Source organism: Schistocerca nitens, chromosome 2, assembly GCF_023898315.1.
Source record: "Schistocerca nitens isolate TAMUIC-IGC-003100 chromosome 2, iqSchNite1.1, whole genome shotgun sequence".
In the NCBI taxonomy this organism is placed as follows: Eukaryota; Metazoa; Arthropoda; class Insecta; order Orthoptera; family Acrididae; genus Schistocerca; species Schistocerca nitens.
Window position 1 is genome coordinate 192,110,914 of NC_064615.1, and position 24,558 is coordinate 192,135,471.

At 39.5% G+C, this 24,558-nt stretch overlaps 1 protein-coding gene across 4 annotated transcripts in view; it reads left to right on the forward strand.

The window, feature by feature from the left end:
- The window catches only part of LOC126235879 (broad-complex core protein isoforms 1/2/3/4/5-like), a 514,245-nt gene that overhangs the window by 364,704 nt on the left and 124,983 nt on the right, over positions 1–24,558 (forward strand). Inside the window, exon 6 of one of the 4 annotated variants that reach the window (XM_049944796.1) lies at positions 22,156–22,768. The exons of 2 other annotated variants lie outside the window; for them this stretch is intronic. In XM_049944796.1, coding sequence (XP_049800753.1) covers positions 22,156–22,406 — 251 coding nt within the window. In that variant the 3' untranslated portion in view covers positions 22,407–22,768. Of the gene's footprint in view, positions 1–22,155; positions 22,769–24,558 lie in introns of those variants that run through there. One more of the 4 variants, XM_049944804.1, reaches the window with a different exon arrangement.

Below are 24,558 nucleotides of genomic sequence, written 5' to 3' on the forward strand. Positions count from 1 at the left end.
GCAGAGTTTGGAGAAGCTGGTGTCTGGGGAAAGAATCTACGTGGCGTGTGAGGTGAAACAAGCACCGAGGCCATGAATGTCATGTTGTAGTCATGCTGATGTAGAAGGTCGGACAGTGTTTACATAACAGCTGGTATATGACATGTGTTCTTTCACAGGTGGCTCTCCCTTTGATAGTATATATTTTGCCAGTTACAGGGCTGTTATAGGTGGTGGTAGGAGGGTGCATAGTGCAAGTCTCACAGCAGGGATGGTCCAAATTATTAATTAGGATGAATGGGTATAGGCAGAGTGTATATACTGCCAACTTGCAATATCCTGTTGCAGAGCATGCTCTACGACATGACATTCGTGACCTCGGTGCCTATTTCACCACACGCGCCATCTGGATTCTTCCCCCAGACACCAGTTCCTCCACAGGTGGGAACTAGTACTACAACATGTCCTTGGTTCTCACCACTCACATGGCCTTAATTTATGTAAATTTATTAAGTCTCAGCATTTCTTCAGTGCAACTACTCTTTGCTTCACTCTGTTTTAGTTTTCTACATGTTTCATTGTCTTTCTTGTCTCGTTTTCACTGCCCCCCTCCCACCTCTGTTATGTACAATGAACTTAGCCTTTCACTCTTATTAACTCATCCATGGTATTTAAGCAGTAATCTCTGTCTGCATATTACTCTGTCTTCCACCTTTAAACTCTGAGGTTTTAAAATCCCATCTGATGCAGTCCCTAACAATCAGTCTTTCCTTGTCATCCCGCAAGTAAGCCTCCCCTGACCCACGGTTCTGGGTGACTTTCCCCTAATCTACCCTCCTTTCCTAGACCTCTTCAGTCCTTTTCTTTCATTCCTCTTCCTTCCCTTCAACCTTTTGGCGTGAAGAAGGAGCCATTGGCTCTGAAAGCTTGCCAATTACAACCATCTTTTATGTGTGTTTTGTTGCTGCTTGGTGAGTAGATTTTTTATCCATCCAATTAAATAATTTTGTCAGTGATTGATTGTTTTCATTGTTAAAAATTCTTCACGCAGTATCATAACTCCCATCTCATCTTCTCCTACATTCACTGCCCTTTCTGTAATCTTGCCTTTTAGTTTGTCTGCCTTGTACAGGCCCTCTATGTACTCCTTCAACATTCCAGCTTTTCCTTCTCTGCTTACGACTGGTTTTCTGTCTGAGCTCTTGTTGTTCATTCAGGTGTTTCAATTTTCTCCAAAGATCTCTTTAATTTTCCTGTAGGTGGTATCTGTCTTTCCCCAAGTGATATATGCTGCTAAGTCTTTACATTTGTTCTCTAGCCACCCCTGCATACCTGTTTTGCGCTTTATGTCAATCACATTTTTTAGACGTTTGTATTCCATTTTGCCTACTTCAGTTACAGAATTTTGTATTTTCTCCTTTCGTCAATTAAATTCAATATCTCTTGTGTTATTCAAGTATTTCTACAAGGCCTTGTCATTTTACTTGTTGATCCTCTGCTGCCTTCACTAATTCATCTCTTGAAGCTATCCATTTGTCTTCTACTGTATTCCTGTCCTCTGTTCTAGTCAATTGTTGTCTATTGCTCACTCTGAAACTCTCAACAACCTCTGGTTCTTTCAACTTATCTGTGTCCCACACCTTAATTTGCTACCTTTTTCCAATATCTGAAGTTTTAATCTACAGCTCATTACCAATATATTGTTGTCAGAGTCAACCTCTGCCCCTGGATGTGTCTCACAGTTAAAAAACTGGAACCTAAATCTCTGTCTTACCATTATATAATCAGTCTGAAACCTTCTAGTGCCTCCATGTCTCTTCCAAGTGTTAACAATGATTAAATTATGATATGTACAAATTTCTACCAGGTAGCTCCCTGTTTCATTCCCTTTCCTGTGTCCATATTCATCTACTATTTTTCCTCCTGTTTCTTTTCCCACTGTCAAGTTCCAGCCACCCATCACAATTAAATTTTTGTCTCATTTAACTATCTGAATAATTTCACAATTTCTTCAATCTCTTCATCATCTGCAGAGGTAGTTGGCATGTAAAATTGTATTACTATGGTAGGCCTGGACTTCAGGTCTATTTTGTCTACAATAATGCATTCACTATGCTGTTCATAGTAGCTTACCTGCATTCCTATTTTTGTATTCATAATTAAACCCACCCCTGCATTATCCGTATTTGATTTTGTATTTATAACCCTGTATTCACCCGACCAGAAGTACTATTCCTCCTGCCACCGAACTTCACTAATTCCCACTATATCTAACTTCAAAGTATCCATTTCCCTTTTTAAATTTTATAACCTACCTACCCAATTAATGGATCTAACATTCCACTCTCCTATCCATAGAACACCAATTTTGTTTCTTCTAATGATGACATCCTCCTGGGCAGTCCCCGCCTGGAGATCCGACTGGGGTCTATTTTACCTCTAGAATATTTTGCCCAAGAGGAGGCCATCATCATTCAACCATAGAGTAGACCTTCATGCCCTCAGGAAAAATTATTGCCATAGCTTCCCCTTGCTTTCAGTCGTTCACAGTACCAGCACAACTAGCCATTTTGGTTACGTTATAAGGCCAATCATCCAGACTGTTGCCACTGCATCTACTGAAAAGGCTGCTGGCTCTCTTCAGGAACCACTTGTTTTTCTGGCTTCTCAACAGACACCCATCCACTGTGGTTGTACTTATGGTATGGCTATCTGTATCACTGAGATGTACAAGCCACCCCACCGACAGCAAGGTCCATCGTTCATAGGGGAAAAGAATATCTAGAACAGTAAATGTGCTGTTTATGATTCAGTGTAGCACATGAACTATTCAATGCAACAAATCTTATATAAACATGTTTTAATGTACTGTGAACCTCAATCTACCCTTGTAAATATTAACATATTTTGTTCAACATCCTTAGTGTCAGACTGTGTTATGTCAGATCTGTGGATGAAATCAGTGAACATAAACATAATGCCTGTAGCACAGTAAGTTAATAAGTCAATGTTAAGAAGATTTTAGTCAATCAAACAAACATGAAGAGCAGCAACATAGTTCATCTAGCACACGTATTCTAACTTCTATTTAGAAGAAAGCTCAGTCAGAAACAATGATGTTAATTTAGTCTTTGAAAATTTGCATAATGGGTAATGAAGAACTACACATACAAGAAATGGATGTGATTGATTTCACAGTGTAGATCCAGCAGGTATGTTATTGTGGGAAATCTTATGTCATCTGCTGTATCAGGTCGGCAACCACCGTGGAGAAATGTATGGGAGAGGAGTGACATGTTTAGGTCAGGTCTTCCAGTTATGAGCATAAGAAACTAGTTGATATTCATCAGATGAATGACTGGCAAAGAGAGTTAAAAACTGGAATTATAGTGGCAATCAGTAGATCACACTCACATTGTCACAAAAATATTTAAATGATCCAAATTAATGAGGTTGTTCCATAAAAAATAATGTACCATATTACAAGACTGAACCACAGCTGAGAAATCTGAAGGTCTTTCTCAGCTTAGCTTTTCTGTAACTCCATGTCAGCGTCGTGAAGACAAAACCAAGAGCGTATTGCAGCATATACGTATATAGCACATTTTGATGGTTGTGTAGCTTGATGTTGTGAGTTAACTAAAAACCTACTTATCAGAAAGATTCCCCAATTGCTCATTATTTACACACTTCTACATCACTCTCAGATTTTTTTTTCGTACTGGAGAATGGATAGAGTACAGCTACACTGTTGTCAAATATATGGTTTCTGTTACCCATTCTCCATAAATTGTGTTAAACTTACAATAAATGTAACATAAAAGTTGTGTTAAGTTGAGCAATACAGTGGTGATTATGAGAAGTGGTATTCAAAGACAAGAAAAGATCAGAAAAAGGGGAGCTCATTTTATCAACAACTGCCTGAAATGGGGGCAGCTGTGGTTAATCTCATATTTTAATTAAAAATTGCTTTATAATAAACTAAGTGAAAAACAGGAAACAGACTGCAGAGAAAGAACTAATTTTAAAATATTTATTAGCAGTGACATACTCACTCACTATATTGACGAGCCTGCCTTGGCCCGAGGTAGCGGAGTTTAAGCTGTTTGAGCTGTTCCTCCTGAAGTCCTCTCTGTTGGGAATGTTTTTCTTCACGTGTTGGTCTGGCCTCTGGTTTCTGTGGATGCAGGAACTTATCTGCCGGCTGATTCCGGCGGCTTCTTGTTCTTCTTCTTCTTACTACTTCCTGGCTGCCCGAATTTGATTTTCTTCAGGCGGGAGTAGTGACATACTCTAGGTTAAATATCTTAAGTCCCATTTTTTCTTCTTTCCTTTTTGTGACATCTCAATGGAATGTATAGTTATAATATTCTGTTTTCCCAACTATGAATTGTGAGATTCAATTTGCCAAAGTCTGGGTTGTTCTTGAAATATGAAACTTCACTATTGGAAGCGACAACTAAAATTTGGAATTTCGAAACAGAGACTAAAGTCTAGAGCATGCTTTATCCTTGGGAATCACAAAAGAAGTGAATAATGTGTGAGGAAACGTGACCACCCACCAAATAGTAGAATCACTGAGTTGTCCACAGCCACACACACTCATACACTCGTACATACATAGGGCACAGAGGGTGTGTGTGTGTGTGTGTGTGTGTGTGTGTGTGTGTGTGTGTGTGTGTGTGTGTGTGTGTGTGTGTGTGTGCCAGAACTTCCCTTACTATAAGAAATTAAGTAGGGATCAACAGAAGCTGTGAAAGGAAAGTTGTGGCTACAAAAAGCAATTAACTGTGTGTACATGCTGAAGCGGGAGAGAGCTGTACTTTTGATTGGTATGAGTCAGAAAATGAACAGTTGTGGCTCCTGAGTGGCAGAAATAGGTCTTTCAGTTGCATGCCTCTGACTCATTTATAGATAGAGGAATTCTGTTCATGCACCCTACCCTGGTGACACTAACTTCCAACTTCCTCACCAACTCAGGTGCACATATTTACTGCTGCCCTCCACCCTTTGGCTTTTTTAGCTGTGTTTTATCTCCAATCTCTGTTCTGTTTGCCCATGTCTGGCGTTCCTCCTCTGCTGCAGCTTCCTTGTCACCATAACTCTGAATCCCACTGTAAGGCAGTAAGTCAGTACATGGCCAGCCTGTCTCATATATTTGCATTTTATTAGCTTTCATTATTTATTCTGAACAGCTGAAATGTTGTGTTTGTTTATGAGTGAAACACTAAGTTTGTCTTCTAAAAAATGTTCTGGGGTAACTCATCTTTAAGAAAGAAAGTGTTCATTGCCCAAAAATAGGCTGTGAGAATAATATATAGTGGTCACCCATGACAACTTGTAGACATCGGACTAAGGAGTTCAGCGTTTTGACTACTGCTATTTATTCCCTCGTGAAGTTTGTTGTAAACAATCCTCTTTCAAAAGGAACAATGATGTAAGTAATTACAATACCAGAAGAAAAATTGCATTCGTTACTTCACATTAAGATTGTCTGTAGCACAAAAAGGGGTGCAGAATCCTGCAACAAAAACTTTTGATCACTTACCCAGTGATATAAAATGTCTCACAGACAGCAAAACTAAAATATGAAAACAAACTGAAAAAGTTTCTCCTTGACAACTCCTTCTATTTTGTAGAAGAATTTCTGTTGTAATGTATGGAAGATGGTTGGTAGGAATTACGTAGTCAAATCTGTTTGTTTTGAATAAAAAATTGAAGTAACTTAAAGAAAAACACACTTACAAATTAATCTGAGATGTCAATGTAAAATGACTCATTCCACATCATTATTATGTATTGCACAAATGCTGCATGGAATATGAAACTAACAGTGTGAATCCTCATGAGGACCAATGCATATAAATCTTGAAAGGTGGGCAACAGGATTTTTATATATCTTCACAAAGAAACCATGCCAGTACCTTGTGAGGTGCTGGAAGGAGGGAACAAACTCTTGATTTTTTTTTAATATATATTTTTTGTTGTCTTTTGAGCACAGCCACAATGGCTGAATAATATTCAAACTCATTAGGTCAGGTGTAATGACTTACTGATTCTCATTCTCATCAATCTAGTTTTGGGTAGATTGTGAGTGGCAGTTAACACCAACTTGAAAGATGCTGTCCCCTGCTGAGAGCAATGCCTTTATCTTTCCACAAATACAGACACCTAAACTGGATTCAAAACTGTTACTAGACGCGGTTCCTTTCAGTACATCAATGTAGCCACTGAAAATCACAATTATGATGACATTTTCTGTCCATAAGGCAGGTCCATTACTGCAAACTGAGCATTCTCCATTCCCCCCCAGTTTTCATAGCTGTGTACAGCTCAATGTGCGTTGGAGATCATGCCGTGAGACTACAGCAGCATGTGCAGCAATAACCATTGGAACATTGACCGATGCTGCTGTGGTGACCACTCATTGTTCCACTATGTGTTTGGCTGCCCAGCAGTGGACATTTTGAACATCTAACCTCACCACAGGCACATATGTGATCAGTATTTTAATGTAAAACAATGAAATAATAAATAGTTTTCATTCCTTGGTGTGTATACATTTTTTGCGTCCTTTGTGCTATGAGTGCCTTTTGATGTTGCCAGTTACTTAGAATCATCTACTTCCTCTAGTTCTCTTCCCAAACATCTTTTGTTCTAGTCCACTCTTGATTATGCAATCTCTTCTCATCCACTGTTTCCACTATATGCCTTCTCTCATTCACCATTTGTAACACAACCTGATACCTTATTTTATATGTCCATTTCATACCTCCCACTCTTCTCCAAAACCACATCTCAAAACCCACTAAGTGTCTTGTTGTATCCTGTAGTGAAGTTTGGGTTCTATGGCAGAAGGACGTGAGTGAGAGACACAACAACAGTTAAGTAAAACTCATTTACTTAGCTCAACGGGTTGCAGAACACTAGTGCAGTTGGAGCCAATACAATGTCTAGAGTGTCATATCCGGTAGCCAAGTCCGTAATATTGCAGTCACTGATAGAGAGGGGCTGTGTTCTCTCAGGCATCGATCATAATACTAAAGAGGGACTGATACTAGCTTACAGCAGCCTCTTACCACTTTAATAGTGACACTGGCTTAGAAACTGGTGACTGTAGCACAGTCACTGGTTAGCAACTGCATTTGCTGCGCGGCTGCCTCTGGTGGCAGTACTCATAACGTCTGGTGCCAACCTACGAATTACAAGTAGACGCAATTGGCATGGTGTCGGGGCGAATGACACCACATTTTGCCCCCTCTGTTCTTGGAAATGTCCTCACTGTGTTGTGTACTGGCTTCATTGGTAATGACAGTGGGGGGAAGGGGAGAGCAGTCTGGATGCAGGTGTCATAGTGGATGCAGGAACCAGAACTGTAGGCGATGGCAAGCTCCTGCTTGCACTCTGACATTCACCTTACGAATGACCACAAACACCAGCTGAGAAATCAGTCATAGGGTGTACACCCAGAGATGGAGCATCTTTGTGAACAGATGATGACACATTGGTGACTGGTGGGTCCTTGGAGGCACGCAGAAAAGGGGAAGAACGGAGAGTACCAGACCTCCGTGGCAAGGACTGCTGACTCTGCTATGAGTTGGTGGTACCGTGCTGACGTCTGTGGACTCCCCATCCAGTGCCAGTGGCTTGGGACACAAGGAAGGCAAGGTTGGTTGGGGCTGTGAGATACCTTAGGGCTCCATGAGAAATCTGTGGCAGGATCAAACAGCAACAGCAGCTGCCTGTGCAGCCTGGACAAATGCTGTACAAGATAAAGAGAGCAGCACAAGACTTGAGTTACGACTCCCTGTTCCCACCGTCTGTTTCTGCCAAAGACTCTGTAAAAGACATGATCATTGACATTAAATTTAATACACTGAAAGGGAAGACCTGACAACTGTAGTGGATGCAGCAGTGTTCTGTGTTGGCATCCGTGCATGACTTCCACAGGCAACTTGCTGTTGTGTGACTGGAAATGGTATGAGGACACCAAAGTTTGCTCCCATGTGTGGGAGACATGTAACTTGCCCACTTTGTGCTTAGATGTTCTAACAAAGCATTCTGCTTCGCTGTTAGAGTTTTGGTGGAACAGAGTTTTGATGGTGTTTGCTATTGTGGTTGATTGCATTGGCACCACAAATGGGAATTTGCTGTAATTAGCCAATGGTTGTTCCAAAATGGACCCCCATAATCAATATATAGTCTTTGCCAAGGGGCACTGGGCTTGGGCCATCGAAGTATCTTTAGGGTGGAGCAGACTGGTGCTCTGCACATCCCTGGCAATGAGAGGTCAACTGTTCAATCTGTGTGTCCATCCTAGCATAAACAGTGGCATTAGGTGAGCTGCCTCCAAGGCCTTGAGGCAAAAGATGAAGATCTTTCTTCTGTAGAGACTGTGGAACTATCACATAAATTGATCATTATCCAAGTGAAATAGAATTACACCATGTTGTATCAACAACCCACCCTGAAATGCAGTATGTGGCCATCTAGTTTGGATGTATTGCAGCAGATTGGAATCTGCAGCCATCGCCTAAGCAATCTGACAATGATCGATGTGGAACCCATCGAGAGTTTCACGGTCCTGCACATCAATATGGGAACGAGAGTCTTTAAATGTGTTGAATGCTGTGTTGTTGCCAACAAGTAAACGATGGAGGGTGTCTGCATTGGAATGTTTAGCTGTTAGTCTGTACGCGATTTCATACTGGTAACTGGATAATATCAAAGACTAGCTTTGCAGCTTCTCTGCTGTGTATGGCAGAACTGCCTTGGAAGGCCTGAACTGTGATGTCAATGGTTTGTGATTTGTCACTAAGTAAAACATCCTTCCATAAAGATACTAATGGAATTTTGTCACATATAGATAATAGCAAGGGATTCCTTCTCTAGTTGGGAATAAATGCACTGAGCCTTGCAAAAAGCTTGGAAGCAAACAAAGTTGGTCTGTCCATGGATCCAACTACGTGTGAAAGCACTCTACCAATCCCATATGAGGAAGCATTTATCACTAGATAGGCTGGAGTAATGGGATCATGATGAAGTAAACACTCAACAAAGCTCCCTTCAGTCTCTGAAAAGCCATTTGACACTCCTGATACCATACAAAAGGAACATTTTTCTTGTATAACCTGTGCAATGGATCAGCAATTGGCACTGCATTCAGAATGAAATGAAGTAGTAAGTGGGTTTTCCTGTTACTGCTTGAAGTTCACTTACGTTGCAAGGCACTGGGAGGTCATGAATTGCAGTTAAATGAGAGTGCTAAGGGTGGATACTCTGAGCATTGATGACACTGAACATTGGTCTGAAAAAAATAACACTTGTGTTTGTAGCACGTGAGACCAGCAGAAGATTAGAAAGATTTTACTTGGGAGTATGACCCCAAACCACAATATCGTCCAAATAATTTGTGCATGAAGGCACTATAGCACTCAGCTGTTCAAGAAAATGCCGAAAAATTACAAGCACTGAAACACTGCCGAAGGCCAAATGCAAAAACTTGAGTGACCACCTGTGAGCGTTGGTCACAAAAAATTTCTGAGACTGCTCATCCAACGCCATCTGCAAATAAGAATCCTGTGAGTCTATTTTAGAGAAGAAGCTACCTGCTCCTAGCTCATCCATTGGTCCATGAGACCATGTTAATGGAAAGGAGTCAATCACTGTGTGAGCATTCTCCGCCGACTTGAAATCAGCACACAATCTTATTTTGCTACATGGTTTCATGATGATTACAAGAGGAGATGCCCACTGAATAGTTGCTACTGGAGTGTTTATGCCTTTGCCCTGCCAGTTTAACAATTGTTGTGGTCCTTTGATCTCTAATTGGTTGAGGTACTGCTGTGCCCAGCTAAACCTGTGTTGCACACTTTCCTTCATTGTAATATGAGCCTCAGAATTGGTGGCTCTGCTACAGCAGTCCTGAAAAAGTTCACTGAAATCTCCACAAAGTTTTGAAACAGAGTACTGAAATCGCAACTCAAAAAGTTTGAATGAATCAATACTAAAAAGTATTTTGACTGTCCTTCGAACACAACACTGTGAATGAAGCTGTCTTTGTAACATTGTGAAAAGTGGTAGGCAACCTAAAAACACCAAGAACTGGGATACCATGACCAGTATCATAGCTTTTGAAAACTTGAGAGAGTTGTTCCTTGATTTGTGAAATTGTCACTGAAGCTCCCATACCTAACTGCATGTGCATGTTGCAGTTAGCAGTCTGCAAAGTGACAAAGAGTTTATTTACTTGTCGCTGAATAGGATAAGAGTTATTAGACTTCTGTGACTCTGATTTTGACACTGACTTGGCACTATGAATAGCACCAGATGACTTTGAAAGTACGACATTGACATTCACAGACTGACATTTTGAATAAGGAACAGATTGCTTGTGGGATTTCTGCTTATGCAAACACACTAATTTTACATGTTCATGCTTACCACAATGGAAACACTTTGCATCATGGCAGGGCATGCCTGCCGCTTGTGTGACATGAAGCACTGATGCCAAGATTTAACACCGTATGCCATCTGCCTATCACACTATTGTTGTGCACAGCTCTGCCCTGGCTGTGGTTTGGAGTGGTGCGGTGCCTGAACCGGGTGCACGACCAGCTCGCTATCAATCATACTTTGCACCACAGAAATGTGAGGAGAGTCAAAATCTACTGCAGCACTGTCATAAGAATCCTGTGACTCAGTTAATTGCAACATTTGCTTTAAATTTAGATCTGGGTACTTTTAGAGTGAGGCATGTTCTCTGTGATAGTGTCTCAGATCATGGCATCACTATAACATCTACCACATTCACACTTAAAGTTGCAATGCCTGGTCAGGCCTTGTAAATGAGCTACTCACAGTTTGCTAGTTTAATGAGGTTGCACATGTAATAGGAAAAACTTGTTATGAGAAGCAGCCACATTCACTTGTTCATCAAAGTATTTGTCTAACACAGCAATCAAGTCCTCTTAGGCTACACATTTGGGGCAGGTGGTGGGAAAAAGTTCACATGCCAGCTCGTGTACTACGATGCCTATTGTTGCCAAAGAAATGTGGTTTTCTGTTGAATATGATGTGCAGTGAAGTGGGTGTCAACCTGAGCACAGTATTCACACCAGTCTTCCTACTGTGCATCAGATGTCTGGAACTGTGGTTCACAGACAGGCATAGCTTGTTTTGGCGCTCCCTGTGGTGCTGCAAGTGACACCAACAGTTCTGCTTGTAGTTGCATCAGTTGTGTCGTTCCTGTGATAAGTTATTGAAGTTGCTGGGCCTGGAACTGAATAGCTAGGCTCAGTGGTAAGTCCTGCGGCACATTCGCCATGACTCATCACAGAGTAGACACTGAATAGAAACAAAATGTAAATACTGGAGTTGTAAGGAATGTTTCAATTAGAAGTGACGGATAAGTTTCTGAAAAACAGAGAAAATCAGTACCAAGCAATGTGGTGTTTGTCCAGGAATCTGCAAGAAACACAACACTATCTTCATTGCTGTAGTGTTGCTGTCACAGCAAGACACGAATCCACCAAGCAGCAGGTTAACAAAGGACCAGCCTCAACAGCAGAACACAGAGAACAGGGACAAAAAAATAAAATAAAAGAAAATCACGTACTTAACTCAATAGGTTGAAGAGCACGGGTACAGTTTCGACCAATGCCCCGAGTGCCGTAGCCTGTAGACAAGTCTGTAATACTGTAGTCACTGACACAAAGAGACTGTGTACTCAAAGGCATCAGTCATAATACTGAAGGGGGCCTGATGCTAGCTTCGTATCCAATTTGATAGCAGCACTGCCAGTGGCAGCCTAGAAAGGCATGTCCGCAATACGGCCATCGGTTGGTGGCCACGTCTGCTGTTTGGCTGCCTCTGGCAGCAATACTCATGACATCTAGTGCCAGCTTATGAATTATGAACAAATGAACCTGATATAGTGTCTGTGGCGAGGGGCACAAATGTTTCTTCTCTCTCCATTGCAGTGTACAAGTTTTGGCGCTATATTGGACTATATTCCACACAAAACATTTCATTAATCTTGTCCCTAATTGCTCATTTAATGGACCATAGAAAATACTCCTCCTTCTGTAAAATGTTTCTTCTGTAATAGCTTCCTTATCTTTATTTCTTGATAACAAATCATGTTATTTTGCATCCTAGGCACTTGAAATTATCAGGCTGTTCCACTATCTCATCACAGATTTTCACTTTCATCTTTCTCAGTTGCCATGTTGAAACCATTGCGTAATCCTTTTCACATTTATCTTCATTCCATATTCTGCATAGTTGGAGTTAAGTTCTTTTATCGTATTGTTAATTTATTTTTCATTTTCACGTTGTAATACCAAGCCATCAGCAAATCTGATACATCATATTATCTTTCCTACTATTATCACACAACTCTTGTGCTGGAAGTGGTTTTTCACTAAATCATGTTAATGGATATTAAAAATAGTAGGTGAACGATAACAGCATTGTCTAATCTCCAACCCAATTTTAATTCTTACAGCCATTTAATTACCTCTCATTATTTTTACTTGTTGTGTCATATGATGATTTGCTTTTTTGTCCTCTTATTTGCAGTTTGTGCTTCAGAAAATTGTTCTCAAAGGTTCTTTCAGTGTCATCAGAGATTGCACAAACTTCTCCACCTTTTTTTAGGCATCTTTCCCCAACGATCTGTAACAGTCCATTTGCATATCTTGTACCTTATTTCCATCTGAAGCCAAACTGTTTTTCATCTAATTCTCTCTACTAGAAATCTCAACATGGGTTCATTACTGTCAATAGAGTTTTTGACCGAGTAAGATATCTCATCTATTGTCCTATATTCCATTTATTCCATGGTATTAGCTATCGTTGATATTGGCGTCATCACTATTTCCGTGAAGTCATTTGACCACTCACCTTAATCATAAATCTTATTGGACGAATTCAGTATTTCCACCTTTTCTTGGCTTCTGTAATGTTTGGAAATGCGTTATCCTCTTCAAGTAATTCTTTGTCATCCTCCATATCTAAATAAAAAGAACAACCTGTATGAATGTAGAGCTCAGAGTCCTAAGCAAAGAAGGGAAAGCAGAAAGGTGAAAGGAGTATATAGAGGGTCTATACAAGGGTAAGGGCAATATTATGAAAATTGAAAAGGCCATAGAGGAAGATGAGAAGAGAGATATGATACTGCATGAAGAATTTGACAAAGCACTGAAAGATTTAATTTAAAACAAGGCCCCAGAAGTAGACAACATTCTGTTAGAGCTACTGATAGCCTTGGGAAAGCCAGCCATGACAAAACTCTTCCATCTGGTGAGTAAGATGAATGAGACAGGCAAAGAATGTAATAATCCCAATTCCAAAGAAAAAAAAAGCAGGTGCCAACAGGTGTAAAAATTACTGAACTATCAGTTTAGTAGGTCATGGCTGCAAAATACTAACACGAATCCTTTACAGAATAATGGAAAAACCAGTAGAAGCCAACCTTGGGGAAGATCAGTCTGGATCCCGGAGAAATGTAGGAGCACGCGAGGCAACACTGACCCTATGACTTCTCGTAGAAGAAAGGTTAAGGAAAGACAAACCTACATTTATAGCATTTGTAGACTTAGAGAAAACTTTTGACAATGTTGGCTGGAATACTCTCTTTCAAATTCTAAAGGTAACAGGGGTAAAATACAGGGAGCAAAAGGCTATTTACAATTTGTACAGAAACCAGATGGCAGTTATAAGAGTCAAAGGACACACAAGGGAAGCAGTAAGTTGAGAATGGAGTGAGAGAGTGTTGTAGCCTATCCCCAATGTTATTCAATCTGTATAATGTGGAAGCAGTGAAGGGAACAAAAGAAGAATTTGGAGTAGGAATTAAAGTCCAGGGAGAAGAAATAAAAACTTTGAGGTTTGCTGATGACATCGTAATTCTGTCAGATACAGCAAACAACTTGGAAGAGCAGTTGAAAGGAATGGATAGTATCTTGAAAGGAGGATATAAGATGAACATCAACAAAAACAAAATGAGGGTCAAACTATATCAGCTGATGTTGGGAGAATTAGATTAGGAAATGAGATGCTTGAAATACTAAATGAGTTTTCCTGTTTGGAAAGCAAAATAACTCATGATGGTCAAAGTAGGGATGATACAAAATGTAGACTGACAATAGCAACAAAAGCATTTCTGAAGAAAAGAAATTTGTTAATGTCAAGTATAGATTTAAGTGTCAGGAAGTCCTTTCTGAAAGTATTTGTACAGAGAGTAGCCATATATGGCAGTGAAACATGGACAACAAACAGTTTAGACAAGAAGAGAATAAAAGCATTTGAAATGTGGTGATACAGAAAATGCTGAAGATTAGATGGGTAGATCAGTAAACTAATGAGGCAATACTGAATAGAATTGGGGAGAAGAGAAATTTGTGGTACAACTGACTAAAATAAGAGATTGGTTGGTAGGACACACTCTGAGGCATCAGGAACCATGAGTTTAGGACTGGAGGGAGGTGTGGAGATTAAAAATCATAGAAGGAGACCAAGAGATGAATATTGTAAGTACATTCAGAGGGATTAGGTTGCAGTAGTTACTCAGAGGTAAAGAAGCTTGCACAGGATAGAGTATCATGGAGAGCTGCATCAAACCAGTCTTTGGACTGAAGACCACAACACATCCAAAGCATCTGGGCAACCTCGTACCTCATATAATTCTTCATGATACATCTTCCATTTATTGATTAATCCTTGTTTCCTGCAATTTCATTCCAATTCTCACCTTTTATCATCCACATTTTGTTCTCCTTCTTCCTGAGGTCCAAGTTACTTGCTCCCCATACATCACTCCATACTTCCCCTTTCTTTCTAATTCCTAAATTTCTTCACATTTCTGTTGTAGGCATTTTGCTGTAGCTTTACCAGTTTCTTTTTGAAGCTGATTATTTAGAGCATTGTATCTTTTTCTACCTTCTTATTTAGCAAAATGTTCATATTTTGTATTTTCTTTCATCTAATCCAACATTTTTTTTTCTGTTACCCATGGTTGCTTAACGCTGTTCTCTTCTTCAAGACAAATTATTGCTACTACTGTCTGATGAGTTGTGTATTGTAGAGGGTTGGCTGTGCACTGACCACTACTGCATGGTGGGAGCTGTCTTGGTGCTTGTCAGGGGTGCTCGACTCTCAGATGGAGTTTGCTGGGTTCCTGTGATTATGAGGGAGACTGGAGGACATAGTGGGTCAGTTCTTCACTATCCTACCTGATTTGGACAATTTTATGGATGCACACTCACCGAGGGCACAGCTTGATGTCATCTTGTAACATTTTGACTTGGTATGGTGGGCATTCCAGAGGTAGTGCAGCCTACGGCATATCTATGCTTCCCAGGAGGTGGCGCATTGACTTGACACTGCCAACATGCTGGGTGCTGAGTTGACATGAAGGTCACAACTCGCCTCAGAACTGACAGCCTGTGGCAGGCAGTAAAGACATTTTACATTCTGGCTCAGGGTCCTGGTGGCACAACAGCAGACAGAGCAACCCAGGGAGATGAACCCTGGACTGTTGGCTGCATCAGGTTGTGATGGACATCAGCATCATGGAGCTGGGCAGTCTTCCATCCATGCCTCAGCCATGAGGCAGTCACATACAGACTGTAGTGGAGTGTTGGCTGCCAGGACCTGGCCAGTCAGGCAGTGGTCAGGTGTTCAGAGTCTGGTGTCAGTGGTGCATCATAAGTGCAGTGTTGATTCCTTGGCTGCATCCAACACAGACTCATTTCCCAGCATGTGCGGATGATGACTGGCTGTCTAAGGGGATTTAAATACAGCTGTCAAGTGCTGACCACACAGAAGACATTGCATTTCTGTGTCACATGGAAGTGTCTTGAATAAAGGCCAGTAACCAAGGTCTGGCAATTTCCACACAATAGTGGATAGAACAGTGGAAGCTTTCTGATAGTTGGTCTGTGTCTCAGACCCAGGTATTGACTCACGTAAGTTCAGTCTTGAAACATCTTACTGCTGCTGGGAATGCTGTGCAGACAGGTTATTGATCACAACTGGTGGCAGTAGCTGTACCCTTGTTATGACTCTAGGTTTGGCTGCCTTCTATGCCATTACACTTCCTCCCTCCATAGGTAAATCCTGCCCACCAGATTTCCACTTGAGAGTCTAGTCTCGAGTATTTTCATTCAACTCTCACATTTCAGTCCAGTTAGCCACTGTGTTATTCCACATTGTGGGAAAGGAATGACGACAGTGAAGCATCCTACGAGAATAACGTCACCACTCTTCCCACTTAATATTTGAATGCTGATGCTGCTGACTTTTGAATTTCAAACATTCTTATAGTATATGCACTGCATACCTGTAATAACTAGTAAAAAGCTCTTATATATCTTGTTATGCTACATCCTGCATTAACCTACACACACAATATCATGCCCTCACCAGTGCTCAAAATCAAAAGAACAGGCATTTCTTGACTTGTATGAACTCATTTATGTTATTCTACCTTGTCACCTTATTTCCACAATGCTAAACATCATGGAAGCTATTTAGAGTATAAAGGAGTCAGTAGTAGCATTGCTATGGTTGCATTCTCAGATGTATTTACCAGGAAAAACACCATTGTTCTATAACTCAATGAACCCATTAAATCCTCGTAACACAAACTTCATTCTCACAATAACTCAGTAATGCACATTGTACTTCATCATCTTCCACAATAGTACATAACACTAACTCTAACTCATTAAGTTTGCACAATAAATTCTCAGTACTTCATAAGAAACCTTAAAATCTCAACTCATAGTTACCTCTTACTTTGAGAAACTAGACCAGTTGCTGCACTTCACAGAGCTCTCCAATATCATGGACTGATTTCCTGAGTCACACTTGCTTGTCAGTTACCCTCGTATGCCTGTGGTGCACCTTTGATACTATTTAATATTTCTTAACATCTGACTTGTTCTTCCATAATGTCAAATCTCTAGCCTGGACAGATATCATAGGTAGATTTACCGCTACCGAGCTCACCGTATCTTGGTGTACCTAGAATGGTTTAATGATGACGTTAAATCTAATGATAATCTCGTGTTCATATAGTGCCTCATTGTATAGCTACTTTGAGACTGTGTCACATAATGCAAAGACAGGAAGTCCTAACCATTCTATACTGTTGTGACACTTAGTCCATGTTCTAATTCGTCAATGCTGTACATTATTGTTTACATCTACATTAACTAACTTAAAGCTTCGAACTAAATGATATTCTCTAACTATTACCTTGGCAGTTGTTGTATTATCAGATTTTCCTATTTTCTTTTACACACTTTACTAATGATTCAGAGTATTTTGCTACAAGATATCTGTTTTTCCTGCTGAATTAAATATGCCATGTTCCAGCTATTCACATTATCAGATGTGGCATGTAACATAAGTCCATGTAACATAAGCATCACCTAATAGTTCTTTTAAGCTATTAACTGTTCACAGTACTGATTATACTTCACAAAATTCCTCCACACGTAAGCTAGGTGCACTTCCATCACTTTCTGGTGTAATGTCTTTTACAATAACGTACCCAACAAATTACACCATGCGACTTGGTGCATGGGGCTGCATGCCCTGATAGATTACATTCAGTGAATGTTACTGGAGTTAATGGTTCACCCTTCAGGCCTTTACAAAATACTGTCATGGTATCTGACTAATCCAGGCACTGGGGGGAGGGGGATGGACAGTGGGATTCCCAGGATACAAGGTTACAAGGACCCGTGAGTAAAAACCCAAAATCTGAGCTGCTGCTTACATATGTTGCTGTCCCAGTTGACTCATCATTGAAATCTTCATCTGCTTCTGTCATCAGAATGGAGCATACCTTCTTCTCAATCTCCAAGCAATCCTACTTCTAAATGCAAAATGTAGCGGGTCAGAAGGTTAATTACTACTACTCAGTGGTGAAAGGCGTCTTAGTACCCAGGTGGTTGACTCTCACCTAGGGTGTGCTGCGTTCATGTGATGGCAAGGGGACTGTATGATGTTGTGAGCAGCTGCAGCAAAACAACAAATAAACGTAACACTTCTTTACCATCCCATCTGATCTGCACAATTACATTGGTGTGACCTCACCCAGGACATAGCTTTGCATTGTCTCATATTTCCACTCAGTAAAGTGAGCATACATGTGGCCTGTGGAATACACACATTACCCAGGAGGCGGTGCACTGACTTAGTTTTGCTGACACACCAGGCATCTAGTCGATACTGAGGTCACAGCCCCCATCTCAGATCTGGCAACCTGCACTAGGCAGCACAGTCTTCATATGCTGTGGCTCAATATCTGGTGATGCAACAGTATCCAAGCTGCCCAGGGAGATGAACTCTGGACCACTGGCTGGATGGACATCAGTGGAATGGAGCTGGGAGGGGGGGGGGAGGATGTGGGGGAGGGGGGGATGTCTTCCATTCGTTCTCCAGCCATTAGGCAGCAGGCAGATCAATGAATGTTCTCATTGAGGAGAGAGAAGTGGATTTCTGGTTGCCATGGCCTGGGAATTAGACAGCCAGTTGTTCTGAGTCTGGCACCAGCAGTAGCGGCTGCCTCATAAGTGTGACATTGACTCTGTGGTTGGCTTGTTGCCACGACACTGACTGGCTGTCTGAAATGGTAACTGGCTAGCTGTGGGGCTGTATATGCAGCTGTCAAGCAGTAGGGACTCAAATAGGACCAATGACCGAGATTGCCCACAGTTTTGGATCAAGCCATGTAAGCCTCCCAAAAGTTTGTCAGTGACCCAGAATTGCCTGTTCACTCACATAATTTTGATGTGGGAACATTTCTCTGCCACTGGACTTGCTGTGCAGGCAGATAATGACCGCGACTGCTGGTGGTAGCTGCATCTCGGCTATGAGGCTGGGGGCTGCATTTTATACTGTTATGTTATTTGGATTCTTTTTTTGTGGATTTTTCTCTTCAAATACATTTGTTACCTCTTTATTTTTAAGTTCTTCTTGAAATACACTTGTCACCTCTTCCTTTTTAAGTCTTTCCACATTAAATTTTGTCTTCATTTTTCTATCTTTCTTCTCCTATCAAGAGACCTGATTTGATGTGATATCTGCTCCTGATAATGTCTTATCATGTTCTGAACAATTTCTAAACCTTTCCTTATAAAAATGTAGTCAGTCTGGTATGTTTGAGCCATCTATCTAGTTCAAGTGTACATTTTTCTTCTGTATTGCTCATAGAAAATATTTGCAATAATGAAGAGATTTGTTTTATGGAAGTCCTCCAATACTTCTCCTCACTCATTCCTTCTTCCTAATCCACATTTGCTCACAGATCTTCCACCTGTTATTGCATTCCAGTTACCCATTACTGTTAAACATACATTCTTCTCTTCTTTCTTTATTGTAGCCTCTACCTTGTCGTGGTTTTCATTTACTTCATCGTCAGATTGACCTCTGTCTGGCATTTGTAAACTTTTCACCAGATTTTTCTTGTTGTGGGTTTTCACTGGTACAGCCTTTTATCTACACATGTCACTTCATCCTTGACTTTTGGCCCAAATATTATGCCAAAACCATGGTTTACTCTGCATGCTGCTCTAGAATAAAATATCCTGAATTCATTTTGTACAAATTGTCCATTCTCCATTCAGGGAGTCCCATTATATCCACTCTGTTTCTTCTCATTTCCTCCTTCAGATTCTCCAACGTCCCAATTGCAAGAAGATCTTAACATTCCTTGCTCCTGTTCTTAATCTTGTATCAATGTGATCTTCTTCAGCATCTTGCATGCAGATGTCTGTCTGAAATTAATTTTTACTGTCAAAAGATTTGTAATGCTATGTAAGCAGTTTTTTTTGAGTACTTTGGTAATGCAGTAGCTTCCCAATGGTTTCCACATACCAAGAGACTGCCCTTACATCATGAACAGATATCTTTGTCACCCCTAACAGCAGAACAGATACCACGAGATGTTTTCCAGTGGCTGTTCCTCCACAGAGGTAACATCATCCTCCTTAAAGGCCTTGTGTGTGAAGCCATTGCCTTCATTAGGGAATTGGTTTATTTACCAGTGTTCTATGTTAGTGGTTTCTGGCTGGTTGCCGACCCAACTAACTCTCCTCCATCCTCATTCTTAGCTTGGAGCTGGACAATGATGGAACTGAAAATGACGATAAGACCTTGCAATTCATTACAGAACTGCACTATGATTCAGAATTGTCTGAATTTCACTTACCATGGTATTGTTGATGTATAAATGAATTCTTCATAAGGAAACAGTGTGTCCCAGACTCACCAAAATATATATTTCCATTCATAGGTGCCCAGGTTTTGTGCTTTTTGCACTACTAAAACCTCTTTCTTTGTGTTAACATGGTGTACAAGCAGTATAGCCACTTCAGTATGAATGTTTTCTTTATGCAGTTTGTGTCACACAAAATTAGAGATCTTTTTACATCATCTTCAACCATAATATTTTATTTTTCTGTGTAAGTCCAACACATTCTGGAAGTACAACTTCATTTTCAAGGTTTACATCAATTTTTTGGATTGTTACACCCACTTCAGTTTATCAACTTCTTTTGGTTGCAAAATGTTCATTATCTATGCTGTACCTGTGGCCAAAAGAAATAGTTAAACTGAATCAGATGTAGTGTCAAAAACATCAATGTGATCCTCTTTAATACCCTCCTGTCTCTGCCAGCAAATTTAGTTTTTCTTTCACTAGTTATTCTGTAGTTAAAGTTCAAAGAACACATGTTGTGCAAGTAAATATATTAGTTCTATGATAAACCTTGTAAATCTGTGGCAGTTTTAATGGATGCACCAGTGAATTGAGTACCAACAGTTTTCCTCAATGAAATTCTGTAACAACATGTTAAAACAACACAGTGCTCAAAGACGCACTAATGAGTGTAGAACGCTTCAGGATATGTTAGAGTACAACAGAGAAATGAAAGACAGTGAGCAACAAGTAAGTCAGAGTATTAGCTCTGAAACAACAAGTTTGTTGCAGGATGTTTATATTAGTGTGTCCAACTCTTGGGGGAGATGGGGCGGGGTGGGGTGGGTTTGAATCCCTGGCTATCAGAATGTCTTAGGCTGTTTAAGGGGAAAATATAAATGGGGAAAAAAATTAAAGGAAAGATTGTGAATTTTGGATGGACAGAAATATTGTGTCTAAATGTATATAAGAAGTAACAAACAATACAGAAATGAGCTCCTTTAATAATTTTCTATGTTTCCCTCCTTCTGATGAAGGGACTATTGAAAATTCAACATCTATTTGTTCACATCTATTTAAGCTGAGATGTCTCTTCTGTCTGAAACAGTATTTATTCCAGCAATCTGTTTCACATTCCTTTTATACAACCAATACTGATGGTGATACATGAAAAAAACTCTTTTCTCTCCCTTTGAATGTGGTCGTTTTCAGCACTCTGACTGCCAATGCATTATTTTTTCCAAAATTCTGCATTCTTATCACATCTTTCCAGATATGAAATACTTGTTTTGAAGTTGTCTTTAGTTTGCTTTCCAGTGGCTTCAAATTTTCATGTGAAATGTAGGCTTCATTTGTTTGAACTTAGAACTGGGATATATATAGGTTCTGGCAAAAGGGAGACTAGACTGTTAGCATTATAAGGAACTATTTGTTGTAGTCTGTCACCATTTTTCACCCTTAAACTTCGTCCTTATGATGTAACAAGTTTCATCAAAATTAATCAATTCAGTGACAGTGGACATACTGTTAACTGCAGTGGGTTCTTGCACTTTGCCAGATAATTTTGTTGCCCGTATTTGTACCTGTCACTACTTAAAGTACTGCCACATGTTATTTTCCATGAAGCTACACTGGATCTCTTCCATTTTTGCCTCATTATATTCCAGACAATTGATTACTCTTTTGTTACACCTTCTGAAAACAGTAAAATAAAGTAATATCTTACACCAAAAACATCTCTAGCAAACAGGTCACCCATTGCTCCTGAATTGATCAATTTTGATGAAATTTATCACAGTGTAAAGATATAGTCCAATGTCAAAAAAGTCATGTACGCACATGCTAGTACATATAGTTTTTTAGTATTGCCAGCAGACACTATTCTTTTTTGCCAGACTTCATAACTGATGTGCTGGGGAAATTAATATTGTCAGTAATCTTCTGCTTTTTCTCATTTTCAGATAGCAGTGATGAGTACTCAGTTATGGGTGACCGTTACATGTGCAATATCTGCCAAAGTTCATTCAACACATTTGCCATCATTTCACGTCACATTGCAGCGAAACATCGAGTACAGTCCCGGATCTTTATGTGTGAGAAATGCAATCGTTATTTTAAAACTAAATGGAGCCTGTCTACTCACAACAGTCGTTACCACAAACAGATGTCTTTTCACTCTGATTCTTTTCCGGGACCTATAAATGATTTGTAGAAGAGAATTTTCATTAAAACTATCAATATTTATTATGTTTCATTTAATTCACGTTAACAGTTATTTCAATATTATGTCTCACTTTGTAATACTAATAAGTCTGTAATAAAAATTATACGTTTTTAAATTGTTGTTGACAAATTTCCTCGAGGTTTTGCATTTAATTATCACAATGTTTTGAAGTCGATGGCTTGAATTTTTTACTAATAAAATTTTTAATCCATTGTGGATCCTACTACAAAATCAGTTGGCAACGGCTACAAGTCAGAAACAGAAATATCTACTTTGGCATCATTCTTTAATGTACTCTGATATTTAAAAATGTCAGTCACTGACACAGTAAAAAAGGAAAACGGAATTCTAAATGTATTAGTAATTTATCTAATAACAATACATAGTAACAAAAAAATAAAAAGTTATTGTTACATTGAAGTACTGCTGCCGTATTCAGTGTCGTTATTTCTATTAGTCTATAAGTTTGTATTGCTTTTGCTATGTGAGTTCAGTATTGAGCATGACTCAAGAGAACATGTGATTTACATATTTTATGTAAATTGGTTTTTATAATTGTTTCAGATAGTCTTGTTTTCCTAGCCATTCTGTAATTTTCTTAGGTAACTTTTGCAAGGCAAAATAATTTCATAATTTGATTTGTACTGTATAGATAATAAAAACATCAAAGAAAAAATTTTGTGAAATTTCTCTTTTAACAAGTTTCAACAGCAACAAGTACACATGGATAGTCACAGAAAATGATACCCTTTGAAGGCAGATGTTCGTATATATATCACACAAAAAAGTAGGAGGAAATAAGAATAAACAGAAATTAAATGCCAACTGGGACACAGAATTACGGGTGGCATCTTTTGTATTGTGCACAATACTTCCTTCTTCTTTTTCAGACAGTATTTTATTGATATTATCATGTCACTGTGTTTCTAGCACAAAATTCTTTTTTCATGTATTTTAATTTGCATTTAGGTAATTCAATTCCTGGTATTAATTTAGCACCTTGTAATCTTTGAAAATTTTTGTTTTGGCATGTTTGTCCTATTATTGCAGTGCACTTTGGTTTTCAGAAATCTCCTTGACCTTACTAAATTCTCCTTTAATGCAAATCTTTGCTGCTTTTTTCTTTTCTTTTTTTCCCCTAAACCAAACCACCAATGGAATTACTACAAGGTACATCTAAAAAGTTGAATATCATAATAAAATGCAGCAAATTAGGAAATTGTTGATATTCCAATTTGGAGTTTCTGTTCTTTGATGATAAAATGCAGACTTTACAGACAGAATGCTTCCATTTATTTAAGCTGCAACCTAGTGTCTTGGCATACGCACTATGTACAGCTTTATACTTATACCTTTATTGATCTGCAAAGCAAACTTCATTGCGTACAATATGTTTTGACAGTTTTTATAAGGCTGCTGGAAACTGCCAGAAAAAACTTCTTTAGGAGCTGCCCAGACAAATGATGGCAAAAAAGTATGTCAAAATGTGATGCATACAACTATTCACTGTGACACTGATGGTTGTCACCTTGCTCTATATTGAATCACTAAACTAGTAGTCATCCCATGTGATGATGGTTTTCTGAACCACATATCAATGAAATTACCAGCAAATGCAACAATTCACCATTCATTCATTCACACATTATGTTCAATAAATCCCACCATGGAGGAATATGGAATGAGTCAAGTTTATTTATTTATTCACCTTAGATGAATGTTACATTTGTTTTGGATTGTGGGCACATGTTATAATTTATGTCATAACTTTCCGGAAACAACTACAGAAACATTATGTACAGGATGGCACAGATAAAAGTAGCCCATGTAAGTATAAAGGACATGTAGTGAAATTACAGAAACGAAAAGTTGAAATGGACTTACTGTTGTGTTAGCAGAAGAGCCAACACCGTGTTACTAGAGGAGGCCGAAACGCACGCGTTTTAGCTCACGCAGGCTGGCGTGAGGAGGGAGAACTATACTGACGTGAGGTCTGGAACATGACAAGGAATTAGAATTCAGAAAGCAGACGTAGCTGGTTTGACACTTTAATCCATTAATGATGAACGTCACGCTTGACGGTACATTATTCACAATATTGTCTGTTCAGATTATAGTAACTGAATATGGCGCCATGCTA